This window comes from Callorhinchus milii, unplaced genomic scaffold, assembly GCF_018977255.1.
Source record: "Callorhinchus milii isolate IMCB2004 unplaced genomic scaffold, IMCB_Cmil_1.0 Scaffold6, whole genome shotgun sequence".
NCBI lineage: Eukaryota > Metazoa > Chordata > Chondrichthyes > Chimaeriformes > Callorhinchidae > Callorhinchus > Callorhinchus milii.
In genome coordinates, this window is record NW_024704747.1 from 16,827,224 (window position 1) to 16,840,531 (window position 13,308).

Here is a 13,308-nt window from a genome sequence, read left to right on the forward strand (position 1 = left end):
TAAATCCAAGTTGTTGTTGTTGTTGTAGCTGTGTTTAAGGTCTGAAGTGGATAAAATCAATGCTGAGGCCAGAGGGCTATAAGGTGCCTAGGACGTAGATGAGGTGATGTTCCTTGAGCTTGCATTGTGTTTTGTTGGAACAGCGTAAGAGACCATCGACAGAGAAGTCAGAGTGGGAGTGGGAAGGAAAATTGAAGTGGCAAGTGACCGGAAGCTGAGGGTTGCATTTGCGGATGGAACATAGGTATTGGGCAAAGCAATCTCCCAATCTGATCCAGTACCCGTTTGGATGTAGAGGAGACCATACTGTAAGCAGTGAATACAGGATACACTAGGTTAGTGGAATTACATGTAAATCTCTGTCTCATCCTGAAGCAGTGTTTGGGACCCTGGACAGTTTTATGGGAGGAAGTGAACGGGCAGGTGTTGCATCTCCTACGCTGGTATGGGAAGGTGCCGGGAGAAGGAAGGAGAGCGGTTGCTTGTGGTGATGGAGGAGTGGACCTCTCTTACCCCCCCCTCCCCACCACACACCCCCAGCTGTGAAAGGCATTATACAAATGTATGTGGTGGCTGTGGTTGTGGAGTTCAGCTGGTTAAGGGGATTGTATCTCAGCAAGGGCGGGAAGAGAGGGGTTGAGGACAAGAATTTCTCTCTGACAATGACTCTTCCTATACACGTTTGTTCTCCTTCCCTTTAACTGCAGTGCACTTGGTGGATCTGTCATTGATCGGAGATATCCTGAAGAGACGCTGGCCTCAGCTGGAAGCGAACGGCATGTGTTCAGTGCAGGAGCTGGCCGACATGCTGAAGTTACTATTCAATGCTGCCAGGCGGGAGGAGCCTGGTCAGGTGGAGTCAGTGGGACCACAACTCACTCTAAATCTCCTCCTCAATATGTTTGACAGGTGAGCGTCTACCCTAGTAATAAAATTAGAGCATAATCTTCTCCCTCCTTCACCACCACTCTCTTCCCACTTTTAAATCATTAGTGTCAATTTCTTAACATGCTGACCTTAAGTTTATAATTATGAAGAAGTTGCCACCTTTTGAATCGTTTGATCTAGTGCCTTTCATGTCAGGAGAATGTTCTCAAAGTTTCTCACAGGATTTTCTGTAAAAGTGTAGTGACTGTTGTTCCTGGACTGGTCAGAGAGGTGGCACTCGGATGGGTTATTACTGAACTAGTCAGAGAGAGATGTATAGGATCACTCATATAATAACCAGAGGGAGTGACACTCAGGAGACTCACAAGTAGACTATTTAGAGGGAGTGACGCTCCAGAGGTTTGCCAATGAATGAATTGGTTAATGCTGACGCTTCGGTCTGTCACGTTGTAATGATTCATTTTATTTATTTTCTGACAGGAACAGAACTGGTTCCATTCAGTTCAGATCTGTTGCCGCTGCCCTCGTCACTCTCTCAGCAGATAAACTTTCCACAAAATACCGAGGTGAGAACCACCGCTAGGAGGGTGGACTATCATTCAACCCAATCTCTCAGAACAATCCTTGTAAAAGGAGATGCAGTCTCACAACAACAACTTGCATTTATATTATGCAGGAAAGCATCTTGGAAAGCTGTATAGTGGTGGGGTTAGGGGGTGTAGTGATTGAAAACACAGCTACTGATCAGGGGACAGGGGTTCAGGGGATGGGCAGTAAATAAATAAAAGTTATTTGTGTCATTTCATAGGAACCTCCAGGCATGTACTGGATTGGAAAAAAACATTTCGGTGCCATTTTCCCACAGTTCCACTTTCCTCCTGCATTCAGCTTCTCCCCAATCAATAAACTGGGCAGAAACATAGGTGCAAATGCGAATTTTTCGCAACTATTTGAGGTGTATTTGTATTCTCTGTTCAGTAACATCATTATAGAACACATGGATTTATTCTGCTCTCTGCACTTCCTGTGGTGAATTCACAAGATCATAAGGTTGGTTTGGATGAAGAAGACCTTTCAACCCATTGATCTCATCCTTCTAAAACACCCAGCCTACTGCCCACCCCATCACAGCATCTAGCTGGTTTTTAAATGAGTCCAGCAATCCGGCCTCAACCACCCTTCCTGGTAACCTGTGACGGTCATTAATTACCCTCTAGATAAAGACATATTTTCTGGTGTCTGTCCTAATATTGTTCTTTGCAACTCTAAACATGTGTCCTCTTGATTTACTGGCTTGTTGCATCTGATAGTCTTGGTCTGGGTTGACTTGTCATTGCTGGGGGCTAAGTGCTATTCTTCTCTGTTCAGTATGTTCTACAATTCATTGCTATTTACCACCTCAGTATAAAACCAAATTACACCTTGAAACTGCATTACAGTTGTCGTGAATTAGAACCTGCGCATTCACGTGACGCACACATTGACAATTCATAACTTTAGACACTGCAGATCCTACGGCAATAGGGCAGTAGGCTGAAAGGCAAGCAGAATCATTCATCACAGGGCTGGGATGTATGTGAGCGTATTTTTAGGAGGAATAAACTGTGATGAGAGTAGGTAAGTCTCTAGACTCAGTAAAGGACAGGAGTAAGTCATCTGTTGAGGGCAGAGCTATAGGGATTAGAGAGGGTATTTCCCAAGCTCACTAGAGAAGCATCATTGACCACATTTCATCCTGTGCTGAAAATGCCTCTGTTTTTGTGATATATTGTGATTAAATGTCATTGTTCTGACACCTGCAGTTTCTCCATATTGCTGCTGAAGGTGCTGCTAAGCTTTTGGCAATCAAGACGTACCTCTTTGACCATGCCTGGGGGAATCTTTCCCCACCCCTGAGACCCATGGCTCTCTCCGCCAGCTCGGGTACCCAGCCAGCAGTGTCAAGTGCTTTGAGATATCCTTCCAACATGAAAGACACTACAAATTGTATTGTAATGTAATCAGGAAATTGACACAAACCACACTCCCAATACAAGCAGTTCAGAACAGATAAAAATGATTTAACACATTGCTCTTTTTTTCTCCTTTCTGTTTCACCTTCTTTCACTTCTCCATTATCCTTGTCTTTCCTTTGTTTTCCTCTTCGGGGAGAGGGAAGAGTAAAGCTTCCTGGGTTTTAAATCTTTTGCGTTTAGTTCTGTTTCAGCTGGTGGCTCAGTGGTCGGCTCTAAGCAGCGGTCACCGTGGGGGTGGCAGCAATGTGACTCGAAGCGCCCTGAGGATGGTTTTACATGACCTGCAGCAGGTATGTTCTTCAGGAAAGACAGTGTGACTAGAACTCGGTGGATTGCCAACACTCCAAATTCAACACAGCTGCTTTCACGGGGTGAGTGAAACAGGGCCAGCTGTATTGTTACTTTAAAGACATTGAATACATCAGTACCAATGTGGACGAGGCTTAAAGTGGGATAAGCATGTCCAAGCCCCTACTTGGCAAATGCTCGCATCTCCATGCCAGTGGATGAATGGCAGAGAATGTGCACAAGCTGGCTTTATCATTCCATAAAGACATATTGCAACCACAGAGACTTCTGGACTGAACAGCGGAAACTAGTGGAAGAAATAAAACACCTTACTCTTGTCAAGCTCTTTGAGATGCCCTTCCGAAGTGTATAATTATATAATTTGCATTATACCTTGCATCTTGCCCTCTTCTTCCCCTCTTTAGGATTACGACTGATGAACTTCCTCTTCGATCGTGCTTACGGTCACCTCGGTTGGGAGTTAGTCTCCTCCACTGTGAAGCACTCCAAGACGTTGCCCCACGTGAAGGGCGCTATATAAATGTTGTTATTATATTGTATTTTACCCTGTGTGATTTCAGATACCTGCAGCAGTGTGTGAGGGCAAGGCCTTTGAGCAGCTGGAGAATGCCATACACAGCTGCTTTCAGGGGGTGAGTGGAACAGGGCCAGCTGTCACAATTGTGCTGATATCCTAGTGAGTAAATGCACTGCCCATTGCTTCCCAAGCCATTCAGACCTCAAGTTCAGAGGTTCAAGTTAACAGATCTCAGCAGCTTGGGGCTACAATCAGTAACGTTCATGAGTTAAGGGAAGTAGAAACATAGAAACAGGAATAGGCCATTCAGCCCCTCGAGCCTGTTCCGCCATTCTATAAGATCATGACTGATCTGTACCTCAAGTCCAGTTACCTGCCCTTTTCCCATATCCCTTAATACCCTGACCTAACAGATAAAATCAGCCATAGCTCCTATCAACTGCAAGGATTATTATTATCACACCAGGCTTTTGAGAAAGGACTTCTGATTCAACCTGTATAAATGCAAGTTGTTGTTGTTGCTCCAGACTCTTCAGTTGTCGATCGAGGACATCATTGGGTTCAACTGCACTGCATGGTGAAATACCTTAAAATTCAATGTGTGACCTGGCCCAGGACTAATAGAAAGCCTGTGGGAACTACACCATTGTAGAAGCAAAAAGTAGTCAAATGCCTTCAGGAGTGGAAGATGGGAAGGCAGAGGGGAATTGGAAGTAAGGGATTGCCAAAAACAAATTAAGTTTAGTTATTCATTCCTTTGCTGTTTGTGGACGGTTTCTGCTGAAGGTTAATTGCTACGCTTGTTGGCATACGCTTCACAAGTAACTCACATGAAGATGACCAAGACTAGAGATTAGAAGTGCTCTAAACCAATGCAAATATTGTAACATTTATCAATGAACCATGTGCCCCAGTTATTTTTCTGCCACTGCCAGTTTTCATTGAGCTTTGCCTCCTGATTCACAGGTGCTGACCTCCGGGATTTCTGAGCAGATGTTTTTCAGCTGGTTACAGTCTGAGCCGCAGATCTTGTCATGGCTCCCCACACTCTACAGAGTCTCAGCCACTGAAGCAATCACTCACCAGGCAAAATGCAGCATCTGCAAGAGGTTCCCTATCACTGGGTTCAGGTCAGCTTGACTTAGTTAGTAGCACTCCTCACCTCTGAGTCAGAAGGTTATGAGTTCAAGCCCCACATTAGGATTTTAAGCTCATAGTGTAAGCTGACACTCCACTGCATTGCTGGAGGACCACTGCATAGTCAAAGGTGCCATCCTTCAGATAAGACAATAAACCAAGGTCCCACCTGCCTGTTCACGTTGATGTTAAAAATTCCACGGCATTATTTGAAAAAGAGATTCCACGGCATTATTTGAAAAGGGAATTTCTCCTGACTTCCTAGCGAACAATACCCTAAATAAAATTGGTCACTCACTTCATGGCTGTTTGTGGGACATTGATGTGTGCAAATTGGCTGCTGCGTTTACAAAATATGCAGTGACAAAACTTCTCAGTAATGTTTTGGGATCCAATTGGCCTTTTGTGAAAAAGCAAAGTTGTACAGGCACAAACCTGGCTCAGTTGGTAGCACTCTCATCAGGTTGGGTTAAGGCCCACATCAGGACTTAAGCTTTTAGTCTAAGCTGGCACTCCGGTAGAATGCTGGGGGAGTGCGGCCTTGTTTGAGGTGCCGTTCTTTGGATGAAACATTAAATTGAGGTCCTGTCTGCCTGATCAGGTGGACGTTAATGTGCATGACATTAGTTGGAAAGAGAACAGGGTTTCTTCTGGTGTCCTGGCCAAAAAGCCCCGATAAAGTTAATCATTTACTTCCTGGTTGTTTGTGGGATGTTGCTATGTGAAAATTGGCAGATGCATTCATTTACAAAATCCTGTGAAGCACTTTGAGACATTCTTCCAACATGATAAGAGCTACATCAAATGCAAGAATTATTATTATTATTATTATTCAAAATCTGGCACCTTTTTAAATTTTAGGACAATGGTCTTAAGGTTAAGTCTCTGGACACTTAGTTCCCTTCTCCCAGCGGAAATTTTCACCAAAGAACAATAATAATAATCCTTGCATTTAATATAGCGCCTCATCACGTCTGGAGTGTTCACATATCAGTGACATTGTATGATTACATTTCCTGCCTCAATCCTTCCACCTTTCCCACTCATTGTCTGTCTTCAGATCACACCTGAAGACTTTCATCTTTGACTGTGCTTACAGTCACCTCCCCTTTCTCCCCGGCTTGGCGTCAAGCTCCACCAACCTTAAGTGCTCCAAGACATTACCCTGTGTGAAGAGTGCTATATAAAGGCAAGTTGTTGTTGTTTTGTTTTTGTTGTTAATTGCAGATACCAATGTTTGAAGTGCCTGAACTACGACCTTTGCCAAGTGTGCTTCTTCACTGACCAAACAAACAAGCGACATAAGAGTTCCCACCCTGTGATGGAGCACTGTACACAGGTAAAGGAAATCAGACAACCTGTGAAGTGAAGGTGTCAATCACCATTTCAAGTTCGATGGAATTTAACTGGCTCAGAGAAGACCAGCCAAACTGGTCCTCAGTAATCAAAGGCAAATTTGGAGGTGCAGACATGTCCTGCAGCCTGCAAACCAAAGTCGTAACAAGTAGTAAGGACCCAGCTGAATGAGCACTGGGTTGTGTGGCTACCAATGATTTCCTGAGACATGTTCTGCATGGGGTGAGTGCCAATCATATCGGCTGGGCTGCCTTTACCTATACAGGTCATTTCTGTGCATGCTCGTGTTTTTGCTCTGTCTCTTGCATCTAGACATCCATGAAGGAAAACCTGAAGCTTTTCGTCCGCACTGTCCGCAACAATCTGCTGACAGCTCGTTGCAAGAGGAAGGAGGCGCGTCGGAGAGCAGCGCTGATCACAGTGAGGACTGGATATAGACCAGCCGAGAATCGGGGCTGGTGAGTGACAACAACAACAACTTGCATTTATATAATGCTTTTCATGTCCCGAGGCACTGGACAGTGAAGGGCTTGCACCCGAGTTGGGAGTTGGAATCAAGAGAGGTAGAGGGCAAATGAGGGTGGGATGGGAGGAAGACCAAAAGCACTGTCAAAGAGGAAAGTTCTTGGGATGGATTTTGAAAGAAGCAATGGAGGGGGCGAGGCAAAGGGACTCCGGGATGGAGTTTTAGAGGGTGGGGACAGAACAGCTGAAGGTTTGACGGCCAAGGGTGGGGTGGGGTGGGCAGGGTGGGGGACATGGAGCAGGCCAGTGCCTGCTGAGCAGAGGGAGAGGACAGGTTGTTAAGGTGGGCAAGTTGGTACAGCAACACCAACTTGCATTTGTATAATAACCTTAACGTGGGTAGCGTCTCCGAGCACTTAACAGGGGAGCGGTTTGAAAAGGAGTGACCCACCCTTTCACCCGCGCCGGTTACCCCCATTCAGTCACGCCAGAGTAGGCTTCTGTTCATGCAAGTCTACACCAGGAAGGTTAGAGGTTATGGTGAAGAGGAGATAATTTTAAGTATTTTCTTAATTTGGATATTGGACAAAAAAATTATATATTATTTGAAGGCAAAATGTAAAATAAGATTTGAAACACATAATGCAAGGGAAAAATATCATATAAAATGTCTCAGAAAACTCAACAACAACAACCACCATTTATATCGAGGCCTTCACATGAGGAAGCATCTCGGAGAGCTGGATTCCATCTGCTGGTTAAAAATTTGTTGAATGCAAAAAGAGGAAGCTTTTCCATTTGGTGGCTTGTGACCTCCCTAGTAACACAATCTTTCTGGTGAATTTTATGCTCGTCAAATTAGCACTACTTTCTCTTTACCATGGGATCTTTATCATCCACCTGAACAAGCAGACAGGCAATCAGTTTAATGTCTTACCAAAGGGATGCCATGTCCAATAATGCAGAACTCCGTAGTACTGCACTGAAGTGTAGCGCCTTGGGACGTCCTCCTGACGTGAAAGGCGCTCTATAAATGGAATCTTGTTGTTGTTGTTGTGTCAGCCCAGACTCGAACCTTACTGTGCTATACTACAAAAATATACACACTCGAAACATTTTGAATAAACTTTTGCTTTGTCGCATATCCCTTTTCATCTCCTAATGTTCTCCCTTTATTCTGCTTTCAGTAGTTTTCCTGCTAAAGGATTCTCTTTATGTCTCATAGTCATGTGGAAGAGCCTCCTTCACTGCCATCTGCTTCACATAACTTGCGGGGCTGGTGCAGAAGTGATGATGAACCTTGGGGCTTGGGCCCTGCAGCAGGGTATGGGGCAAAAGTATCCAAAGCACAGCAGACGGATCCATCAGCTCTGGGGGAATCCAGGTGGAGGCCTGGTGCTACATTGACCAGGACAGGCAAGGTAAGGGGCAACGGAGAAGTTGAAGTAGCTTTTTTTATACTTGCACTTGATATAGCACCTTATTACATTGTTGAGGTGTCTCAAAGCACTTCACAGGATATACTGTGAAGTGGAGCAACTGTGTATTTTGTGGGCGAAATGTGGCAGCCAGTTTGCGCACAGCAATGTCCTACAAACAGCCATGGAGTGAGCGACCAATTTTATTTGGGGGGATTGTTGGGCAGGCCACCAGGAGAGAGAAACTCCCTTCTCTTCTCAAATAGTGCCATGAGGAATCTGTAACATCCACCTGAAAAATCCAGATGGGGACTCAGTTTAAAGCCCCATCCAAAAGGACAAAGTGGCTAACAAGCAAGCAGGCAATATTCAATAACTGCACTTTACTGTATGTCCTGTGAAACGCTTTGAGATTTCCTCTTCATATGAAAGGCATTGTATGAACCATAAATCCATCAACCAGACCAACACAGCAAACACTAACCCACTTTATGTCCCCCACCCTACCTTACCATAGGCTTTCAGCCCTTCAGCCCCTGCTCTCTAGAACTCCATTCTGACTCTCTCCCTCTCTCCCCTTGTTCAAGGCCCATCTCAAAACCGAATCTCAATGTTACTTTGACTACACTTTTGGTCATCTACACCCCCTCCCGCCCCCAGCTCCCATTATCATCCTGGGTGCCCAGCTGGCATTATCAAGCTGTTTGGTGTGAAGGGCAATATTATAAGTGTAAATTGTATTGTAAACTTTGTTGTATATCAAATTCAGATTATGAAAAGAGTACCAATGTAGTAGTGTCTTATATCAAAGAGAAGTTAAGGAAACCAGAGAGCCCGGTGCAAAACAATCTCTTTGTTGGCTGCCTTTATAACAGGGGCTTTTTACATAGACTGAGTCTCCATCTGTGCCAATGACAACCTGTAAGAATGAACATGTTCATTTGTAGCTAATTATTGCCCCTCCATCTTTCAGGCATCTTATCTGATCTGTGCATGATCTCTGAAGGTAAGGCAGTAATTTCATCATTCTTTCCGTCTCCCTCTCCAGATTGATATGAACAGCAAGTGTGATGCTCCCATGAGAAGAGAACTACGTGACACAAGGGCAATAATTGGGGAGCTACAGCAAGAGAAGTGGTGAGGCTGCCTGATCTCTGTTGACCTTTAGTACCATCTTTGCTAACCCTTAGAGTGTCTTTTCCTATAAATTCCACTGTAGCAGCCCCTGCAGTAGCCATTCTATTATATGTTCTTATGTTCTTATTATAACACCCACTATACTTTCACTTGGATTCACCATCCCCTTTAATCTCCACAAGAGTAACCTTGACAATTACCATCCACTACAACATCCACTATACTATCACCTGGAGTTACCTCTACTAATCCTCCACTATATCTCCTAAAAAGAAAGAAAGGGGAGATGTTTATGCCTTAAAGTCACTCACTGAATCCCACTAGGTTTCTTGAACAGCAGCTGCAGTGGTGGAAATGGAAGGCTCAGTCCAGTGATTCTGCACCGACTGAAGAGAAACAATGCAGTTTGAAGGAGAAGATTGCAGCCATCAGTGCACAGAACCAGTGTTTGCAACAAGAGCTTCAACCCTTGAGACAACTGCTCCAGGTGAGCTAGCCACATGCCAACTGAAGCCAATGGGAAAGAAATGTTAAGAGGTGTTATAACATGTGTTGCCATGTCTTTCAATCGATTTCAAGATCCTCCCACTCGTCTACAAATCCTTTCATGCCCTGGTGCTTCCCTACCTCCCTAAGTTTAGGGAAATAGACATTTCACACAGAGTGAAGCAAGTCAAAGTGAGCCAAGATCATCCATCTCTTAAGGGGTTGATGCGGTAGGGTTTAGCAGGACATGTCCTCTTGGATACAGGATGATCAGAATTTTTACAAGAAGAAAAGGGGGGAAATTTTGGGAAAGTGTGTTTCCTATATTTTTGGAACGAAACTCAGCAGAGATTGGAATAAACAAATTGTGTGTCATCCGATAAACAGGCACCAACATTCTCACTTTCCTTCTTTACAGCTGCACCAGCAGACCCAAGGGGGCCTCTCACAGCGAGGGGCACGACATAGTGTGAAGGACCTGGAGCCTCCAGGTGAAGTAGATGCAATCGCTCCACCAAGAGGCCATGGCAAAAGGTCTCCAGGCAAAGAAAAAGAGCAGCAGGCAGCAAGGGCAAAAGGTGGCTGGGATGAGATATCATCAACAGGAAAGAGCATTCTCTCTGAATCAAGGCTGCCTCCTGTAGTTGGGTTGAACCTCACTAATAAATCCGAAGGGAGGTGGTGTCTGAGAGAACCTAGCAATCACAGGGAGGGGTTGGTGGCTGTAGAAGATACGGGCTGCATTATTATCCAACGCACAGATCTGGCCAGGGCGCCTCAGCCAGTGACTGTGGGCAGCCTGACACAACAAGCAAACCTGCCGGATGAAGGTGAGGATGAGGAAGAGGAGCTGCACCAGTTAGTTGAGAAGCTGAAAGATGCTCTTTCTCTTAAAGTGAAGGCTGGTAAGTTTTAGTTCAGGTCACTTGATCTCTCACTACCCAACCAAAATGGTTTTGTTGTCAACTGTAGTATTGCTCTTTCAAAATGTCTAAAATATATATATTATTAGCCATTGAAACAAAACAATGCATGACTGCCTACCAGAGAGATAGGAGTTCAAATCCAATGATTTTCATTCCTTCCCCTCCAGTCAACAACCCCCCTCCCCCCAAAATCACAATGTCTCAGTCTGTAACACTCCCTACATTTCCCAGTCTCTAGCAATACCACTCTAGCTCTTTTTATCAATTACTTAACTGACATAGCATTGATTGCTTTTGTTGGTCTACTCTACCACTACTCTATTAGAGTAGACCAACAAAAGAAAGAGTTGGGTTACAGTCCTGACCAAGCAGGGAGCAGGGAGCACTTCCTTGGTTGATACAAAATGGACGCAGCTTCCATGCTGTAAGACAAATGTCATTATTCGTCCTGGGTTTTCTCTTAATTGCATGTATAGGTGTTAGACTGACTTAGTCGGTAGCACTCTCGCCTCTGACTCAGATGGCTGTTGATTCAAGTCCCAAGTTGGGAGTTGGATCTCACAGTCCAGGCTGATATTTCAGTGCAGTGTGTGGCATTGTGAAAGTTTCCTTTTTTCAAATTAGAGGTTAAACTGAGGTCCCATCTGCCTATTTCAGGTGGACGTTAAAGATCCCATGGCACTATTCAAAAAGAGAAGGGAGTTTCTCACAATGACCTGGCCAACAATCTCCCAGATAAAATTGGTCATTCACTTCATGACTGTTTGTGAGACATTGATGTGCGCACCTTAGCTGCCGAGTTCGCTTAAAAATGTACAATCATTACACTTTACAGTAAAATCCTGTGGAGCGCTGTGCCAACGACCTGATAAGGCGCCACATCAAATGTAAGGATTATTATTACTGAACCACTGACTCACTCCCGCAGGACACTGTTCCATTGTAAAGCAGGAGCTGCTGAATGCCGCGGAACACGTCGGTGAGACACTGTCACAGCTTGTCAGCCAGGTAGCCACCCCTGTGCTGCCGTGAAGGACAGGGAAAGTGAAGTCGGAAGGTTTGGATTTGCTCCGGATTTCAGTTGCGATGAGACCGGCACTGGATCGTGACACTGAGGAGCGAAGAAGTTCTTCTATTCATCCAAGTCATGGGGGCGCTGGGGGGAATAAAAGGCAGATGCAAGTAAATGCATCCATGCACAGTATTTGCTCACAATGGTCTCAACAGTTGATGGCAGGCGAGCTGTTCAACCACACAGAAGCCTGAAATTCTGTATCGTCTAAACCTGAAGAAGATAGAGAATTTTGGAAAATTCTTAAAGTTCCATCTCAATCAGGAAGACGGTTTTCCCGAATTCCTTAATGGAATTCTTATCCCTTCCTTTCCCCAGTTCAGAAGCTCTGGCTGAAGTTGAAAAGTACCAACTCGGGCTATTTGAAGAAGGCTCTTTATGAATTTGCAACCAATGTTTAAAGGAGCAAATACGATAATTCAAGCGAGCCCAATCACTCGGTAAGTGGAACTTTGTGTCTAGTCCTGGATCGATATAATTGCTGTGTAGAAGTGCGTATTGAAATTATAGCAGTGCGCATTTACGAAATATCAGTTTGGAATACTTCTGGTGTTGAGGTGATAGCTCGCAGCTCCATCACTGTTCTCCTATAATAGTTATCAATCTGTTTTACTAAATCAAACTGTTGGAATTGATACCAACAACAGATGTGTTTTTTTTAAGTTGTACCAGACTTTTCAAAGCTATACTTCCAGAATCCCCCCAACCCCCGCAAAAAAAGTATTTGGGAAAATTCTTAAATTCCGGCTCAATTAGGAAGCTGGCTCAGGTGTCAGTCTTGCTCAGGTATTAATTCTCTCACCTCTGTGGTTTCAAGCCCCACATTTGGACTTTGAAGTCGCTATTGAATGACGCTTCAATGCAGTGTTGAGGTCTGTTGCAATGTTGGAGGTTGGATGAGACATTAAACCGAGATCCTGTTTGCCTCTTCAGGTAGATATTAAAAAACATATGGCTCTATCAAAAATAAAAGGAGTTCTTCACAGTACACTGGCCAGCAATCCCCCAGATAAAATTGGTTATTCACTTAATGGCTGTTTGTGGGATGCTGCTAAGTCAAATTGTCTGCCACGTTCATCTACAAAAAAACACAATCACTACACTTTACTGTGAAGTGCTTTGAGACATCTTGACGATGAAAGACATCATTATTATTTATATTATACCCAAGAGTGTGAGAAAAGTGCAAGACAGATTTAAATTTTTGGAGATATCCTGTGAGACTCTTGAAGAGATCCTCCTGACATAAAAGACATGCAGGGCTGGATCAAACTCAAGGATTCATATTATTTTCAAATCTTGAAACAATTGTTTTGCTAACATTCTTAAAACTGAATGTGTGAGCATGTGTGAATGGGATACAGCAGTGCACATGTGCCCTGGAGGTGGATTGTCAGTCAGGGCAATTCCTTTCTCTTAAAAGGACAGAAATGACAAACGATTACATTTTATAGCATTTGCGTAATGCAGCAGTTGATACGTTTATTGACGTGTAGTGCAGTGTTCTGAGAAATAAATCCGTACTACATCACAGTTCTATGAATTTTGCCTTGAAATAACTGATACAATGCACACATAAAAC

General features: G+C 44.2%; 1 protein-coding gene across 1 annotated transcript; it reads left to right on the forward strand.

Annotated features, from left to right (window-relative positions):
- Window positions 1-233: 233 nt before the first annotated feature.
- Window positions 234-11,755, forward strand: dytn (dystrotelin). The gene is made up of 13 exons (XM_007890803.2): window positions 234-291; window positions 708-848; window positions 1,369-1,454; window positions 3,095-3,193; window positions 3,773-3,844; window positions 4,696-4,859; window positions 6,094-6,205; window positions 6,535-6,680; window positions 7,913-8,108; window positions 9,154-9,242; window positions 9,567-9,729; window positions 10,147-10,633; window positions 11,583-11,755. The coding sequence occupies exons 1-13, from the start codon at window positions 234-236 to the stop codon at window positions 11,684-11,686; spliced, it is 1,917 nt and encodes a 638-aa protein (XP_007888994.2). The 3' UTR covers window positions 11,687-11,755.
- The last annotated feature ends 1,553 nt before the right edge of the window (window positions 11,756-13,308 follow it).